Here is a 17,614-nt window from a genome sequence, read left to right on the forward strand (position 1 = left end):
TAAACAGCACTCCATCTGTGAAAGCTGTCCCCAACCAGGAATAGGAGGCATTCTGCCTGGATGGCAGCCAAGATGGTGAAGACTGAGAAGAGTCAACTCACGAAAAGCCCCAGGCCTAGACAATGTAACTAGGCGGGTGTTCAAGGAGTGAGTAGGTCAGCTGGCTGGTGTCCCCACAGACATTTTTTACACCTTGCTGGACCAAGCCACAGTGCCACTATGCTTCAAGTCAGCCTCCATCATTCCGGTTCCTAAGAAGCCTACCGGCCTGTTGCACTGACTCCCATGAGGTGCTTCAAAAGGCTGGTGAAAGAACACATCGTCTCCAGACTACCCCCCCCCCCCCGCATTGGAGTTTGCCTGCCAGCTGAATCGTTCCTGTGAGGAGGCCATCTCCTCCGCTACCACTACTGAGCCTGGCACACCGGGAGGAGAAGAACATCCAAGGTTTGGATGCTGTTCCTGAACTGAGGTGGTGGCCTCATCAGAGACAAAAATGACCTGGGCAACAGAGAGGAGGTGGAGCAGCTGGTGGGCTGGTGCAGAAACAACAACCTGATGTGGATAAGTCAAAGGAGACCGTTGTCAACTTCAGGAAGAACAAGCTTAGCCAAGCTCCACTGCTCATCAACAGCTCAGCCGTGGAGGTGGTCAGTAGCACCAAATTGCTGGGGTTGCACATCACAAAAAACTTCCCCTAGTCTGTAAACACCACCTCACAGATCAAGAGGGCACAGAACTGCTTGTACTTCCTGTGGAGGATGAGAGAGCCCACCTTGAGCCCATTCCGTGCATACAAGGACAAATGACAATAAAGTTTGTTTCACTCTATTAACGGCTCTTCTTAATTTAAGCCATAGAAAACCTTCTGATACTTATCAGTGTGTAGCCCAATGAAGAAATTCTTAATGATGCAAAGCACTGCTGGTTTCTTAGTGGGTTACACACTCATAAAAGATAATCAATCTTTAACCAATGCTTGGTAAGCACTGGCCTGGAAGCCTCCACCTGCCATAGTGAAATTATGAACGTGTTTCAGCAGTTGCCGTCTAAACAGCGCCTCTTATCTTGCGCCGTCCCTAGAGTGTACGTGTCATCTGGCTCATTACACTGTCACTGATGGACAAAGGATTTTATATTTAGATTAGACTATTTCCCCAATTTTAAACATAGCAGAGCAGGGTCTTCTAAAAGTCTTCTAGGCAGTGGCGGCTAACCAATGGAGGCTCTAGGGCACTGCCCCACCATCCCAAAGACCTTGATTAAGGGTCTTAATTTAAGACATACAAAAAATAAAATAAAATTATAAAATTTAAATATAATATAATATATATATATATATATATATATATATATATATATATATATATATATATATATATATATATATAAAAACCAAACTGTTTTCTCACCGCTCGTGGGGTGGTATGTGTCATCCTCAAGCTCGGGTCCTCTACCAGAGGCCTGGGAGTTTGAGGGTTCTGTGCAGTATCTTAGCTGTTCCTAGGACTGCGCTCTTCTGGACAGAGACCTTTGATGTTTTACCTGGAATCTGCTGTAGCCACTCTCCCAGTTTGGGGGTCACAGCCCCAAGTGCTCCAATTACCACTGGCACCACTGCTGCTCTTACTTTCCACATCTTTTCTAGCTCCTCTTTCAGCCCTTGGTATTTCTCAAGCTTCTCGTGTTCTTTCTTCTTGATGTTGCTGTCGCTTGGGATTGCCACATCTATCACTACTGGTATCAAATGATCGGTACCGGTCCGCGGCCCGGTGGTTGGGGACCGCTGTTCTAGATTATTCCTGATCCATGGTGTGCGATTAGGTCTGATACCAAAGTATGAGAAATTTCCCATGATGCCTCAGCCACTTTGCTTTATTGAGAACATTAGCTTCATTTCAACGTTTGAGGGTTTTTTGATATTCTGTATCTGGGTCCCAGAACCATAAAGAACCACTTCAGTGTTATCAGTCCAGCCATTGTTGTTCCATCTCTCTTCAGGCTGATATCCATGTTCTTTTTATATCTGCAAACACATCAGGAACCAATATAACCAGCAAACACAACAGTTGTCTGCCTTCATCATTTAATTAGAGCAAACCTTTTGACACTCTATTTTCTTACAGGAAGAGGTCCATTGCTTTTATTTTAAATGTCCCATTTTAGTTCTTTATTTAGTTAGACAATCTTTATCATGCAAATGTATGTCTGTTGGTCCCATATACAAGATTCTACCAACATCAGTTAATGATGGGGTTGGTGTAGCGAGCTGAGCTGCTAATAATTCAGCCACAGCTCAGTTTTTACTCTATATGTTCCTGTTTCTTAAGAATAATATTTTCTTATTGTTATTTATGACTTTCTGATTGTTATTTTTTTAGTTTTGGTTAGATCTTTGTATTAGGAGGCTCCTCTACATGCCTTTTAATCCACTGTGAAGGCCTTTATTTGGGAGGAGCTCCATGTTTTCAGAGCAACTTGAAAAGGTTAAATGAATACATTGTTCGGCGCTTGGGAACGGGACATGACTAAAACCAGGGACAGGGATCAGAGCATTCTGAGTTGAAAACTGACATGTGGTTCTCATTGCTGCAGTTTAGTGAGTAATGGTTGTGCACTGGTGCCTTAACTAGCCTCGGCCTTGCACGTGAGCCGATCAAAACCACATGTTCCAACACAATCGTGTCTGTGGGATCGTAAACTCGAAGCTATGGCTCAAACATCCACTCAGACCCCTTTTTGGATGCTTTAAACATTTTTTTCATCCTCTTGGCTGATGCAACGTAGTAGAACTTCCACATGGAGAGTATTTTCCCTGACTAAGGAGTTTGGGGTTTGATTTATGGTGGAAAATGTCGCCGAGATGATTTTTAAATAGTGGGGCTTTGTTTGTTCTAGGAATAATCCCTGACATGATGCTAAAGCAGTGATACATCGGAGAATAGAAGTTATTAAAACGAATTACAATTACAGCCATTTAAAGAAATTACTGTTTTCAATGGCTAAAGCTCATTTACAGAGTTGTTATTGGTGTAAAGAAATTTTTCTCACTGCTACTTTAATGTAGGTGAGTTTTCCTCTGCATCGTTTCTACATATCACTCCATCAGCATCTGCTTTACATTTCTAAAAGATTATTGCTTCGGCCTGCACATATATATGCCATCATGCTCTCTTTAGGAGAACACTTTTCAAACCAGAGACAGAAAATGCGAATTTACTGCTTCTCATGAACACATTTTTCATGGAATTCCTGTTTACCCAACCACTGTGCTTACAAGGTCTTTTACTTTAAATCAAAGTTTAATTCTTTTTATTGGAGTTTTTTCTTCTTTTTTTTTTGCAAAAGAAATTTCCATGTAAGAGGACACTGTATATGTTAATGAGGTCCTTGTCAGTAAAAATAGGTTAAACCATAACAAGGTAATTGTAGGAAACCTCCTGTTACTGCATGCTTGCGCCTGTGGGATCATAATGACTCCCACAGCCTTAAATGTTCTTAACATGCTTTTTCCAGTTCCTTTACTGACACAATATTAATGTATTTTTCTTCTTCTTGATGAAAATTTGAATCATAACCTCTTAAAAAGACTAATTTTAGATTATATAAAATAATGATAGTGACTTTCATCATTTTAATGAAAAAATGACAATGTTATCAAAATCATTATGAAAATGAGAGTTATCAACTCTAAATGTTAATGAATATGTTATACGTATAAAATCCATTTATCAATGTAATGTTTTGCATATAATTTTTTGCTTGGTATTATTATAGGCTATTTATTCCGACTCAGGGAAGACAAAAAAATATATTGAATAGCAGGTTATGTTGCAGCTTCAAGGTTTGAATCCTGGTGTCTTTCTGTGTGGAGTTTTCATGTTCTCTATTGTATGTGGATACTACTACAGTTCAGAAACATCGATCTGAGGTTGACATAGATAAATGGGAATCCAGTATTTCCTTATAAACTGGTGACCTGTCCTGGGTGTACTGCACCTCTTATCCACTGAATGCTTGAGAAAGGCACCACCATTCACAACTCAATGGAAAATAGATGATAAGTGGATAGATACCAATTTTATAGACGGAGAGTCTTGTAATATAGTTTTTACTTTTCATATTCATCCATTATCTGTAGCTGCTCTTTATTATTGAGTCATAAGGAAGGAGTGATTCTTATCCCCACAGACTGGCCACCAACTACATGGCTATGAATGGACGACAACACAAGAAATCTAAATTACCCCTGTAAACATGAACAGAGTGCGGATCTGTTATTACATAAAGCAAATTTGGGACTATGTAAATTGATTTCCGGGCCATAAATGACAAAGAAAAGCATCAGGAAAGAATAAATACCAGTTAGATAAACAGTGTCCTACAAATCAAGTCAAGACTAGTTTTCTTTTAAAAAATATTATGTTTGGTTTAGATATTTTTAGTTTTTCAGGCAGAGCAGCTTGCATTTTGTAACCTATCCATTGTATTGTTACTGATCTTAGATTTAAGTTGCAGAAGCCCCTTATATTGAGACAGTGATCCTGTAGAAGCCAATCACAGACCCAAATAGCTGAGTAAACTTAATAAATAATTTTTTTTCCAATCATGACTTGATTTAGATCATATGCTGAAGAGTTAAATCTGCTATTCCTGAAGTCTCCGGGCAGAAATCCAGCAGCAGCAGCTTGACTGAACAGCTGAACCTTATCTCCTGCAGCCAGGATGCTGATTATAGGCAGACTGTCGAGGCATGCACATACATCATGCTCTGTGTCAGAGACACCATAGCTGTGCATCAGCCTCAGCAGCTCAGCAGATGCGCTGAAAATGATTATGCTGCTCACCGTAATAGGCTTTATTTGCACTGCAGCATTGTTTGATATAAACTGCCATCTTGGCAAGGGCGTAGGTTTGATTTCAACTTTGGTAGGGACACTATTCTTCAGTTTCATTGGTCCTTTGCAAAAATATGCATGCTCTTTTTTATGCTTAATGTGAGCTTCAGGGCTCATTTTGTTTAAAGAGAACAGCAGCATTTCTTGCTACATTAATACAAATCTTATAAGCACTACATGCACTAGATGCTGTTTATCAATATTTAAAGCATCACTGGCTCTGAATGTGGAATTAGGACTTTTTCCACTTTGAAAAGGATTGCATTTAAATTTACCTGCGACTAAGACAGTGTCTGTTTAACCAAATATAGTCTATAATATGTGGATTTATCCTGTGTTTTCTTCTGAAGATATAGAATTGTGCAGAGGTAAACAGAGGTAAAACCCAATGTTATTTTTTTTTTATCTAATATGCTCTCTTTGGATCTGGGCTGTAGTTACTCTGTGTAGCTAATTTCATGTATTTTATCTATGGCTGAAACAATTAATCATATTAACAAATTATTTAAATAATCGTGAACTAATTTAGTAATTGATTAATTGTTAACTGGAGTATAGGGCCACTAAAATGTGCCTTTAGCCGACAGAGCGACTCACTTAGAGCAGGAATTATACTAAGCTTGTAAAAAATATGTAAACATTTTGCATTTAAGAAGTAAAAAAAAAAAGTTTTTGTCTGTCAATATTCTCCATCCAGAACTCCTCCAAAGGAAACGTTTAAACGTTTCTGTTTCACCTGGTTTCATTTCATAAAAGATCTTCTTTAAGGAACCTTTGGCTATATTAAAAGATAAAATAACAGAAATCCTAACGTTGTTAACTTACATTTCTCAAGTTCCACAAATCAAAAAACTCTCTCCTGCTTCTTTACAGAACTCCAATCAGAAGCTTTCGCCTGTTTTAGCGTAGATAATAAGTTTTTTTTTAATTTGGACTAGTTTCGTAGCCCAATATTAATTTATTTTAGCGTCTTTTTTTTCACGCTCCAAGCACCCGCGTGCGCGCACATACAGACTAGAAAACACGCGATCAGAAAGAGAGAAGGCGGAACTTAAGGCAGAATAATCAGAGAGTTAAACCGCGCAGCACAGTTGATGCGCTGCTATGTGAAAGGGACAGGAAAGAGCAGGCAGCTGCAGCTACCAGGCAGAGAAGCTGCGAGAGGAAAAGAAGCGGCTGCTGTATAGTAAATTATATGTTGTTCACATCCAATTATTGGTAGGGACAAATGGGTCAGTCCAAAATTTTGGTAGGGACATGTCCCTATGGTCCCTATGCAAACCTACGCCCATGCATCTTGGACATGACAGGTTAAGAGAGCGAAATTGTTGGTTGGTTCACTTCACACTGAAAGCAGGGTTGTTGTTTTTTTTTCTAAGGATATATATTATTTTCATAAAAAGCCTTTTTTTGTGAAATATTTTGCAACAACGAACCAATACTGAAGATTTCACTTATGAATATCTACCCTATCCTTTCTACTGGATATTATGTTGGAAGATTTTCAAAATAAAACAGAAATATGGAATTATCAAAAAGAGGGCTTTTTTATTTATCTCGTTAAAGTTTAAATTACATGACAAAGCATTACAAATTGTGGAAGATTTTCTAACAAAAATATGTGCCCTAAAAAAAAGACTTCATTAACAAATGCAGAGACTCAAATTAGGTGTCTGGGTAACCTGAGCAGATTCAGATAAAAAAAAAAAAACTATACATAAAAACTGGAAGTTAGGCAAAACTTCTGTTTGGAAGAATTTGAACCCTGAGGATGAGTCAATTATTGACTGACGGTGCTAAATAGTTACAACAACCCAGTTTGTTCAAGACACTAGTATTGATTGGGAAAGAATTAAAGTCAGCTGTTTTCAAGATAGTGTAAAAAATCAGAGGAAGGGACAATAAAAGCACCAGTGTTTTTTCCATATCAAGCTTTTTGTGGTTTATTGCATCTGCAAGTAGACAAGTGAGAGTAGGGAATACTGAAGATAACAGGAAGGCTCTAAAAAATATGAAGAAGTTGATTTTTATTGTGTTTTTAACAATTAGCCCATGTTTGAACATGCTTGACTTGAGGAACTTGGCAGCCTTAAGGGGAAATAATAGTGGCATTAAAATATTTTGCAATGTAGGCAAAAATTGTCCAATTATATCTTCATGAAAACTAAAGAAGTTCAATATTTCTCTGGAAAATAAAATTAATAAGAAATAAATACATAAAAATTTTTTTTTTGCCTGCTAAACAGTAAACTGAAATTATAATGTTTTATCAAAACAAAGAAGGATCTCATTTAAAGAAAAGGCAAACTATTCCCTGAGTTTTCTTTGGGTAAATTATTTTCTGTTTGTATTTTATAGGAAAAAAAACTCAGTAACAGAAACAGGATTTCTTCAACTGTTTGAAATCTGAATGTAGCCGTGTTTTTATAAATGAGTACTTCCAAATGTTTTTTTCCTTATTAATAAAAAACATTCAAGCTTAAAGTGTTGTTGCAAAAATACAAATCCTTTGCGGCATTTTGTAGGCTATTTATGTCATTCAACAAGTTGTGATTAGCATTTTTTTTAAAAGGATAAGGAAGATATAAAAAAAAAAAAAGAAGTTGAAAAAATGAACTGATCACTGAGCTGTGGGCAGGTTTTTCACCAGACCTCAAATGCTGATGGAAGAAAAAGGATCCTGTGGGCCTCACATGCTATTAAACCACACTTTATAATCCCAACTCATACTGATTTGGCTTTTGCTTTAAAATTATGTTTGAACAATGTTTCAAAAGGACTGTTCTCTTAGATGCTGCAAAATCTTTAATCCTAAAATCAATAATTAAAGTCAGCTCACAATAAGTAGGCTAAAAGAAGATAATTTAGGTGCTGTTCCTGTATATCTTAATACTTGCAGACAATTCAGAATCGGCTCAGATTGTTTTCTGCAGGTCAGAACTTTTACAAAAAACAAAGATTTGGAAAAGTGGCATCCAAACTGACATATGTCATAGATACAAATAAATATATATGATCTGCATATATTTATATTTAGAAAAACAAACAGCAAACACAAATGCTTTTGAGCTTTTTTAATACTATTATTTGCAATGAAGGATACTGTAGTTCTCACCTAATTCTGATTAGAAAGAAACCAGTAATTAGAATCAAGCTATTTTTAAAAATCAATCTCTGTTATCGTGTATCTGAATGACAATAGACTGAGAATGAAGAATGAAGCTAAATATTTATCAACAGTCTTTATAAGACTGTTGATAAATATGTATATATATATATATATATATATATATATATATATATATATATATATATATATATATATATATATATATATATATATATATATATATATATGTGTGTGTATATATATATATATATATATATATATATATATATATATATATATGTATATATATATATATATATATATATATATATATATATATATATATGTAAGTATATATATATATATATATATACTTACATATATATATATATATATATATATATATATATATATGTAAGTATATATATATATATATATATATACTTACATATATATATATATATATATATATATATATATATATATATATGTAAGTATATATATATATATATAAAGTTATTAAGATGCCATATAGATAAAAGCAAAACATGTCAGAGAGGTTTATAGGTGCAATCCATGAAGTCAATCTTAATGAGGATCCTGGACCTAAATGTAAGTAACTCGTCATGGCATGATACTTAAGTCACAATTGCTGTTTTTAAAGTTTGTAATTCTTTCTTGAGAAGAAATGTACAACAAAACATCAGTGGTTTTCTCAGTTCATGGATCAAACAAACAAACAAACAGAAGATTTTGACTGCGAAATACTGATTAGATGGATTTTAAAGGGTAAAAGGATAATATGCAGTTTAAACACACAAAGAACAGTTCAATATTTAACTCCTGCTGACAGAGGAGGACTGCAGCAGATGTAGGAAGAACAGAAAATGTGTCTCCACCTGTTGATACTGGAGCACAGGTGGGACCACCCAGGACTGCAGAGGATTGCTCTAAGATATGTCAGAATTTCAACTTAGTAAAATAATTTTTTCTCTTACAAGCCTTATAAAGCAGGATTAACAAAATTAGACATGATTTATTGCAAACTGTTTAATCTAATATAATTTCAAATCCAAAATAAAGTGAAGGAGGGGCTGACTGAAGACATACATCTCCATACTTTTATCCCATAATCTTCACCATTGTGAAAACTCTATCCATGCAGTAACCTCTATGAAGTTTCGGTTGATGTTTTTTTTCTTTTAATATTTCACATTTTATCACAAAATGTTCAAATAAATGACATATGGTGAGAAACAAAACTTACAGTACATGTCTTGTGTTTGAAACTATAGAAGTAGTAAAATATCGGCCTTTTTAGGACAACTCATCACAATCTGATATCTGCACACAGAACATTGAGTCTCTTTGATTTATTAAACTGAATATATATCAATATAAGGTAAAATACAGATTATTCTCTCTGTGCAACAGATACTGTATTTAAATACTGGTCATTGTATCTATGGTTCCTGCAAGGGGATTTTCTGTTTGTTACAACCTTGTCTCCTCTGACCTTAGTTCTTTATGCTTTAAGATTTTGACTAAATATTTTCTGCAACATTTAAGCTTTGTATTTATAGTTGTATGCTAATAACATTTGCAATCAATAAGAAACAATGTTTTTAAACAGAAAAAAAAGCAAACAGTTGCTGAATTTGATATGATTACGGTAATATAAAGATAATTGAAAATCCCCTTTATGTACAGTTGAAACCAGAAGTTTATATCAATTTAATTCAATTCAGTTTATTTATATCAAGGCACTTTACAGTTCACCAGCTCATACAGTCAAATTGATTCAAAGTTTACTATCTAAGGAAAACCGGTTGATTGCATCGACTCATTGACTCAAAGGCAAACCCTCACACTAACCCTGCATATAGTGACAGTGGAGAGGAAAAAGCAGAGATACAAAAGGCAACTGCAAAAGGCGGCCCCGTCCAAGAAACACGCAGCCAGGCAGATGAGCTCCGAGCCAGCTCCCACATCAGAGGATGAAGACAGCACATCCAGCCAGTCACAGTCAGAGAAACAGGACTACACTGAAAAACAGGCCGATCTCAAACATATATAACCAAAGTTGCTGATGGCAGCAGCACAGCTGATAATTCTCTCCAAGATGGTGTCACCGCCAAACAGGAACAGACGAAGTGAAGCTCCTATGAGAAAAAGCAGAGAGAGTGTAACATTAGAGATTGAAGTAACAGATTCTGCAGAGTGGGACAATAGAGATAGAATGAAGCAGAATGATGAAAAAGGAGTCCCTATGTCCTCCAGAAGTCTAAGCCTAAAGCAGCATAACTATAGAGATAGATCAGGATAACCTGAGCCACTCTAACTATAAGCTTTATCAAAAAGGAAAGTTTTAAGCCAACCCTTAAAAGTAGACAGGGTGTCCGCCTCACCGACTAAAACTGGTAGTTGTTTCATAGGAGAGGAGCCTGATAACTAAAGAGATCTGCCTCCCATTCTACTTTTAGAAATTCTAGGAACTGCTAGTAAACCTGCAGATTGAGAGCAAAGTGTTCAGTTGGAGATTTAAGGAGCAATCAGATCTCTGATATAAGATGGAGCTTGGCCATTTAAGGCTTTATATGTGAGAAGGAGGATTTAAAATTCTATTTATATAAAAGACACATAAGCCTTTTCCCCTCTCTGTCACATATGACAGATTTGTCTCCAAAAAGTAATACTGTTGTCCCTGTGTAGATCTGCAAAATGTACCGGTAATGTAGATTTTATGAATTTCTCTTGGAGTAGCGGTTTCCTTTCAACTTCTTCTTCTTAAGCCTTTTGGCCAATGTCATTCAAGCACTCGTTTAGCTGTGGATAATGATAGACATTACCAGCTACAGACAGAAGCCAAGGTCTTTACTTTTGCTCTTTGGTTGCAACATTTTGGACCAAAGCAAATTTATCTCAGGGATGCAGAACTCCTCTCCTTCCTGAACGGTATGGTGGCTGGACAGCCTCTTGGTGTTTATACTTGCTTATAAATGTTTCAACAGGTGAATATTGCACCTTGATTCAATTAAAAACTGTACACAAGGGTGAATTAGACTTAGACTTCAACAACTTTTATTGTAAGAAAAAAGAAAACGCATTGACATGGAAGTTCAGAACATTAAATATATATGGTGTAATTATGCAGTGTTTTGGTTCGGTGTTATCAGTTCGAGTCTGTGTCATGATTTATAGTTTTCTCAACAGTTCAGCTATCTGATGTCGGTGGGGAAGAAGTTGGTTCGGAATCTGCAAGACCTGCATTGGATGCTTTGAAGGCCGTCCCAGAGGGCAGCAGGGAGAACAGTCCATGGTGGGGGTGTGAGGGGTAATTTATAATGCTATGTGCTCGGGACACGCAGCCCTGGGATGAGATGTCTTTTATGGAGGGAAGATGATCTTCTCAGGAGTTCTCACTACTCTTCTCACCTTCTTCTAGTCTGAAGCGCTGCAGCCTCCACACCACACAGTGAGACAACTGGTCAGAACACTCTCTGTGGCGCTTCTGTAGAAGGTTGTGGGGGCAGGCGGGCTCTCATCTTCTGCAGATAGTACATGCACTTCTGTGTCCTTTTGACAAGTGAGGTGGTGTTTACAGTCCAGGTGAGGGTGTCTGTGATTTGCACCCCCTGCAATTTGGTGCTGTTGACCACCTCTACAGCTGAGCTGCTGATGACCAATGGGGCGTGGTTAGGCCGGTTCTTTCTGAAGTCCAAGATGATCTCCTTCGTCTTCTCCACCTTCAGTATCAGGCTGTTATCTCTGCACCAGTCCACCAGCTGCTCCACCTCCTCTCTGTAGTCCTGGTCATTGTCATTACTGATGAGGCCCACCACCTGTGTCATCAAGGTGAACAGCAGGGGGATCAGGACGCAGCCCTGAGGGGAACCTGTGCTCAGGGTGATGACATCAGAGGTGTTGTGTCCGACCTGGATTGACTGAGATCTGTTGGTGAGGAAGTCTAGAGGCCAATTGCAGAGCGGTGTATTGAAGCCCAGCTGTTCCAGTTTCCTTATCAGATGCAGTGGGATGATGGTGTTGAAAGACAGAAAGGTGAACTGAAGTCCAAAAACAGCATCCGCAAGTTTGTGATTTTCTACTCCAGGTGTGCCAGGCTCAGGTGAAGAGCAGAGGAGATGGCTTCCCCTGTGGAGAGATTTCGTCAGTAGGTAAAGTCTAAGGTGAACTGACATGTGCGAATCTAGGATTCTCTACCTGATATTTTGGCTGGTTTCTTTTAGCTTTCCCATTTTTTACACAAAGAGGTAGTGTTTTACGAATGTCACCACAGATGTGTCTCAGTTGTTGTCAATAAACCTATCAAAAGCTTACAAAGACATGATGTCATCATCTCGACATTAAGGAATTGCTTAAAAGCATAATGATCATGATTTAAGTTTTTTATTAATTCATTCTGTCATTTAACAAATTACTTTGTTTGTCATTCTAGCAGATATAAAATAGCAAAAGAAAAGGTTATTCTTATTTCATAACTGACAGTGACATAAAAAACGTGAGCCTTTTTAAAAAGCCTATGTAAACTTTTCGGTTTAACTAGAAGATAAAAACTTACTGGTGTGATTCGATTGTTGTTTCATATCCCATTCAGGGAGATATATTTTAAGTGATAAAAAAGCACAATTAGGAAAGAAAAACAAAACACAAAAGTTCAATCAGTCAAGAAAACAAACTACTAATTGCCCATCTGCCCTTAAATTGGACATTTAAAGTCTCTTTCCTGCAGAGAAACAGCTTGAGAGATTTCTAACAACTTAGCCATGTGCTGAAGTGATTGAGAGACTGTCGAGCAATTCCCTCCTTCCTCTGCAACAAAAGCTGCCATCCATCACTCACTTCCTGTTTGTGCAGCGGCTCGTTTTACACATTTCCTGTATAATCCGGCGGACTTCCTTCAAACTCCTCTGAGCTCAAAACTCCTTCAAGGCTATGCTTATCTCCTCTTGACTATGTGACAGAAATATGGACTCCAGATCTAATGGTTAACAAAAAGACAAACCAATAATCATCCATTAACAATAGAATGGCTGCTGTCCAGCTCAGAAAGTGAAGAGTTATAAACTGAGAGTTAAACTCTGACTGCCACAAAGGATCATTTAGGAGTCTTCCTGGTTAAACTGGGAATACCAGACAGTTCTTGGGTTCGTAGACTCCTCAACTGTTAATCGCTTTCTTTACAGCAAAGAGCTTATAATTGCTCTTTCACCAGTGTAGGGTTTTACAGCACACTTTATCTTTTTTCCCTCTTCTCCCACCCACGGTCTCAGTGACAGCCTTTGTATCTGTTGACACTGACACATTATCCCAGTGCTAACAGAGATCTCCTGGTTCAGTCTCATATTTTGTTACTGGAACCATCAGCAGGGCCTGCAGGCCAACCATTACCACCTACAATAAAGTGAATTCTTTAAATGCAAAGATTAAATGAAAATCTAATCTACAGGTGTGTCCAAAATCTGTATACAATGTTAGTTTTTGTGAATTCGACAAAAATCATTGAGGCCTTGACATACCCTTAATCATACTACATACAACTATAGAACCTCTTTGAAAAATGAATGTAATTTAATCTCAGTAGAAATCCAGCTGCTCTGTTGAAGTTCCCAAGGTTGGTTTTAGAGCATTTGTTAATGAACAGGATCACAAAGAAGAAACACAGCAGGGAGATCAGGGAGATAGTTGTCGAAATGTTTAAAGCAAATATAGGTCATAGATTACTAAGCATTTAAAAACTGACAAAGTTAGAGTGTGTCACAATTACAGCTCTACCAAGATGGTCTTCAACTATAGTTTTACAGAGAAGTACTGTATGGCCCACAATGAAGGTGTCTAGCTTTGCAGACCTGGTAGTGAAATACCCTCTCAAACCTGCAGTGTTAATTGCAATGAAAGGCTGAGCCGCATAGTATTACTTCAGAAGGGCTTAAGATAAATGAATACTTTACTTTTCAGTTGTTGTTTTTTTTACTCAAAAGTTATGATCCATCTATAATTTATGTCCACTGTACAATTATGAACATAATTTTAGTTTCTTTGAAATAAATCCATTAATATACACTGTTAAATTGGCCCAGCTGGCATGCGACTGCAGTAATGTAAGCTTTCCTCTGGCGAAAGACGGAGAGATGTTTTATTCATGACGAGGTTATGACTCTCACTGACACTACAGTGCAGGAGTTAGATGTACCAGGGGGGAGAGAAATGACTCCCTTAATGCATGCCAAACCGTGCCTATCCTAAATTATTCACTGCTGGACAGTGTTGACAGGAGTGTAAAACAGAAAAAGCATGAAGTTAATGGGGTGGTGGTATTTTGTTGCATGAAAAGACTTTATATGGCAGCTTTAAGCTCTCATAAAACTTGCTCAGACATTCATAAAGAACTTGTCAAAGCAGACACAGAACCTGAGTATTATAGGATTAGATATAGTGTTTCTGTCTGATTTTTTTTGGTCACTTTTTTCAAAAAAAAAAAAAAAATATTGGCTTGTTAGAGGTGCCTTTAAGAAACACGAGCTTAAAATCAGATTGTATCTGCCGGAAACCGTGTGAATCTTCTGCAGCTGGCCTGTCATTTCTGTCTGCTTTTATAAGAAGAGAACTGCAGCCTCCTCAATTTCATTTTAAACTAAGAAGCTACATATTTGACACCAATATATAACCTGTGGTTTTATACATCTCTGTCATAACTTTTCTAATGTCTATATATGATACGAAATGGTTTTCATCCCTCATTTTATTCATATTCTTTTGCTAAAAATTCCAGTAAATAGAAATCCTATTTTATTTGTTTTCTAACCAATCTTTCAAGTTTAAGTAAACGGTGTTTCTCAATTATTAGTCTTGTCCGAGGCTAATAATGTTAATATTTACATTAAATTAAAAGACTAAATGTTTAACAATTTTTTTTATTTCTTTTCAGAAAAGTTGGATTTTTTTTAACTCAGGTGTTCTCAGTACTTGACTTGTGTATTTCCTCCTTGCTTGTAATAAGATGAACAGATCATAATCATTGGTGATTATTATTGATGATTGATGGTGCAATAACAAAATCATTTATATGTCACTTGTCAAGATATGAATACATAAATAATATCTTAATAAAAACAAAAATACTCCTCTAATTAACAAATATCTAATAATCTTAAGTAAACCACAACTTTACTTAATATTACTTGATAGCCTAAAATTGGGCATTGTTAAAGTAAAATCAGAATAACACCAGAGATGAAGATTTAGGGTAAATATACTGTGTCAATAGATGTACAGTTAAATAGATAATTGTAAAGCTACAGTTAAAGCATTTTATTGATTACTCAACTAAATGTAACTGAGTACATATAAGTAATTACCACCTTTAACCATATCCAACAACTCACACTGAAAACAAGTAGTCCTCCCTCTCATCCCCTCTGCCTATTATTTATCTGCAGATTGCAGGGACAAGAGGCCTGTTTGGATCATCAGGTTAAATGCATTCATCAGCAGAGGTCAGAGGTCACTGGAGCTCCCTTACGTAAATCTGTTGCGCATCTGACAACTGATGTCATTTCACCAGGAAATCAATTCTGTCAGGAGTAAAGCAGATAATTATGGAGCTAATTCATTGTTTTCTGGGTGGAGACTTTGAAAGACATATGGCTGCCTCCCCTGACAATGCTTTTTTTCCTCTAATGCACAACAACAACAGCAGGGAGCATTCCTCCAACAAGAAAAGGTATCCAGCTGAGGTGAAAGGCCATGACCCCCACTGACAGTCAGAGCAGAAGACTCAGAAACAGATTGCCCATCTGTAGACTAAAATAAAAACAACAGATTTTATTAAAAGCCATTCTCTGGCATCTGCAAATACATTGATTCAGTTTTGTTCAGCAGAGCATATTAAATCTGATTATAGCATTGCCTACAAATATTGCTCAGCATGTTCAGTGTGAGAGAAGATGCATTCAGTCACGGGCAGAGGAATGAGCCAACGTCAACCTGTCATCTGCTGTTATTTCATCTGTCACCACTCAGCTCATAAGGACAGCTCATGGCCTTCTGAACTCCTCTATATCATCCTCAGCTGTCTGAAGAGAGTCTGAGAACAGATTTATGTCCTCTCAAGGCCATTACAGTGATATAACACTAATTTCGCCACACCTTTTTGACACAATAACATGCTGTAATCTTCATGTCCAAGCTGCTTTCTTTCTCATCCTTAGAAGATTCGCTGCAAACCTTGAAGTTTATTTTCATTTTAAACAAACACAGTTCAGATTATCTGTGTCTTCTTTATCAGAAAGCACAGCATGTGTGTATGATGATAACAGAGAATGCAGCAACAAAGTTGAAGATTGCTCAAGTTGAATGAACATACAACAAATGTACTCTTTTCAATGAAGGAACTTTTAATGTTTATAATGAATGGTCTGTCATCAATATTTTGTCCTTTTGCTGGATTGTAGAATATTAAATGCAAGTCCGATAATCTGCAGGTTGGTGCGGGAGCCTTTGACTGCAACGCCATTGAGGAACATGAAAAATACCCCCAATATAGCAGGACATCTTAGGGTTTGTTTTAAATTATTGAAACAAAAAAAGTAATCCAGTCATCCGTCCATCAGTCTGTCCCTCCCTCCATCGATCCTTAAGTCAGCTTGGTCTACAGGAAACCCAGGAGCTGGGTAGATTAGCCTCCAGATGAATTCTCCCAAACTCTCAGTTCTACTCCCAAACCTTCCAAACAGCAACACCTGCAACACAATGGTCTTGCAAATGATGTAAAAAATAAGCTTAAATTCAGTACACATGTCATCACAAGAACTTTTACAGAGACAATTCTACAAAACCGTGGACTGGATAAAGTTCTTAAATGAAGGAAACCTCCTGGACTGAACGTGTAGTGACTGTAGACATTTGCTAAAATTGTGTAAAAGACAGGAAACACCTCAAGCAGAACCAGGGTCAGTGTAAGCCACCTTCTGCTATTCACTGTCTGAAAGCAGACATACAAAATGGAGATAGGAGCACTGATCCATATATGTTTTTATGTTGAGGAAAAGTAAATGCTGAAATGGCTTCATACAGTAGGTGGCTCCATCTAGCCTGACGTAGTCCGACTCAATTCTAGTCAGAATATGAGTCTGATACTGCTCCATAGAGCTGTGATTATGGGGCGTGTTTCAAACGAACCAGGAAAAAAAATGCCTCTGCACTCAATTGGATAGATCTACAACCAATAAGAGCAACGGAGTGCGTGACATATGACCAAGGGAGCCAGCTGATAAATTAAACTTTTGCCGAATCCCGTAGGAAGGATGCCAAAAATATCTTTCTTTTTAACAAATGCCTTGATCGCTTTTCTCTGTTCCTCTTTTAAAATTAATTTGCTGTTGATATCTTCTAGAACAGACCTAATAGCAGAATCTACACACCTCAACTCTCCAGCCGCAGCCATTGTTGTTGTCACCCAAGCGTGCTTTGGTCACGTGGTTGATTACGTTACGGTTGATCATCTGTCCATCATCGTATAAAGCCCGCCCTGACAATTTGATTGGCCCGCCAGATATTGTGCGAGCATACTCCCACTACTATTGAGCAA

General features: G+C 37.3%; 1 protein-coding gene across 1 annotated transcript; it reads right to left on the reverse strand.

Moving 5' to 3' along the window:
* Window positions 1-330: 330 nt before the first annotated feature.
* On the reverse strand, window positions 331-12,447 carry LOC119795332. Its single transcript, XM_038303272.1, has 3 exons — window positions 12,229-12,447; window positions 11,802-12,159; window positions 331-555 (listed from the first exon to the last, which is right to left on the reverse strand). The coding sequence occupies exons 1-3, from the start codon at window positions 12,261-12,263 to the stop codon at window positions 331-333; spliced, it is 618 nt and encodes a 205-aa protein (XP_038159200.1). The 5' UTR covers window positions 12,264-12,447.
* Window positions 12,448-17,614: the final 5,167 nt, after the last annotated feature.

The sequence above is a fragment of the Cyprinodon tularosa genome, unplaced genomic scaffold (genome assembly GCF_016077235.1).
Source record: "Cyprinodon tularosa strain WSP-4 unplaced genomic scaffold, ASM1607723v1 ctg51, whole genome shotgun sequence".
NCBI classification, from domain to species: domain Eukaryota; kingdom Metazoa; phylum Chordata; class Actinopteri; order Cyprinodontiformes; family Cyprinodontidae; genus Cyprinodon; species Cyprinodon tularosa.

What these genes read in the sequence shown, in the direction of transcription:
- LOC119795332 (XM_038303272.1), bottom strand. Translation starts at nt 12,263, where the DNA reads ATGGGAAAGCTAAAAGAAACCAGCCAAAATATCAG. An exon ending in GAAACCAGCCAAAATATCAG is followed by an intron (nt 12,160 to 12,228) that starts GTAGAGAATCCT and finishes ATCTCTCCACAG; the next exon opens with GGGAAGCCATCTCCTCTGCT. An exon ending in ACCAGGACTACAGAGAGGAG is followed by an intron (nt 556 to 11,801) that starts GTGGAGCAGCTG and finishes TATCCACATCAG; the next exon opens with GTTGTTGTTTCTGCACCAGC.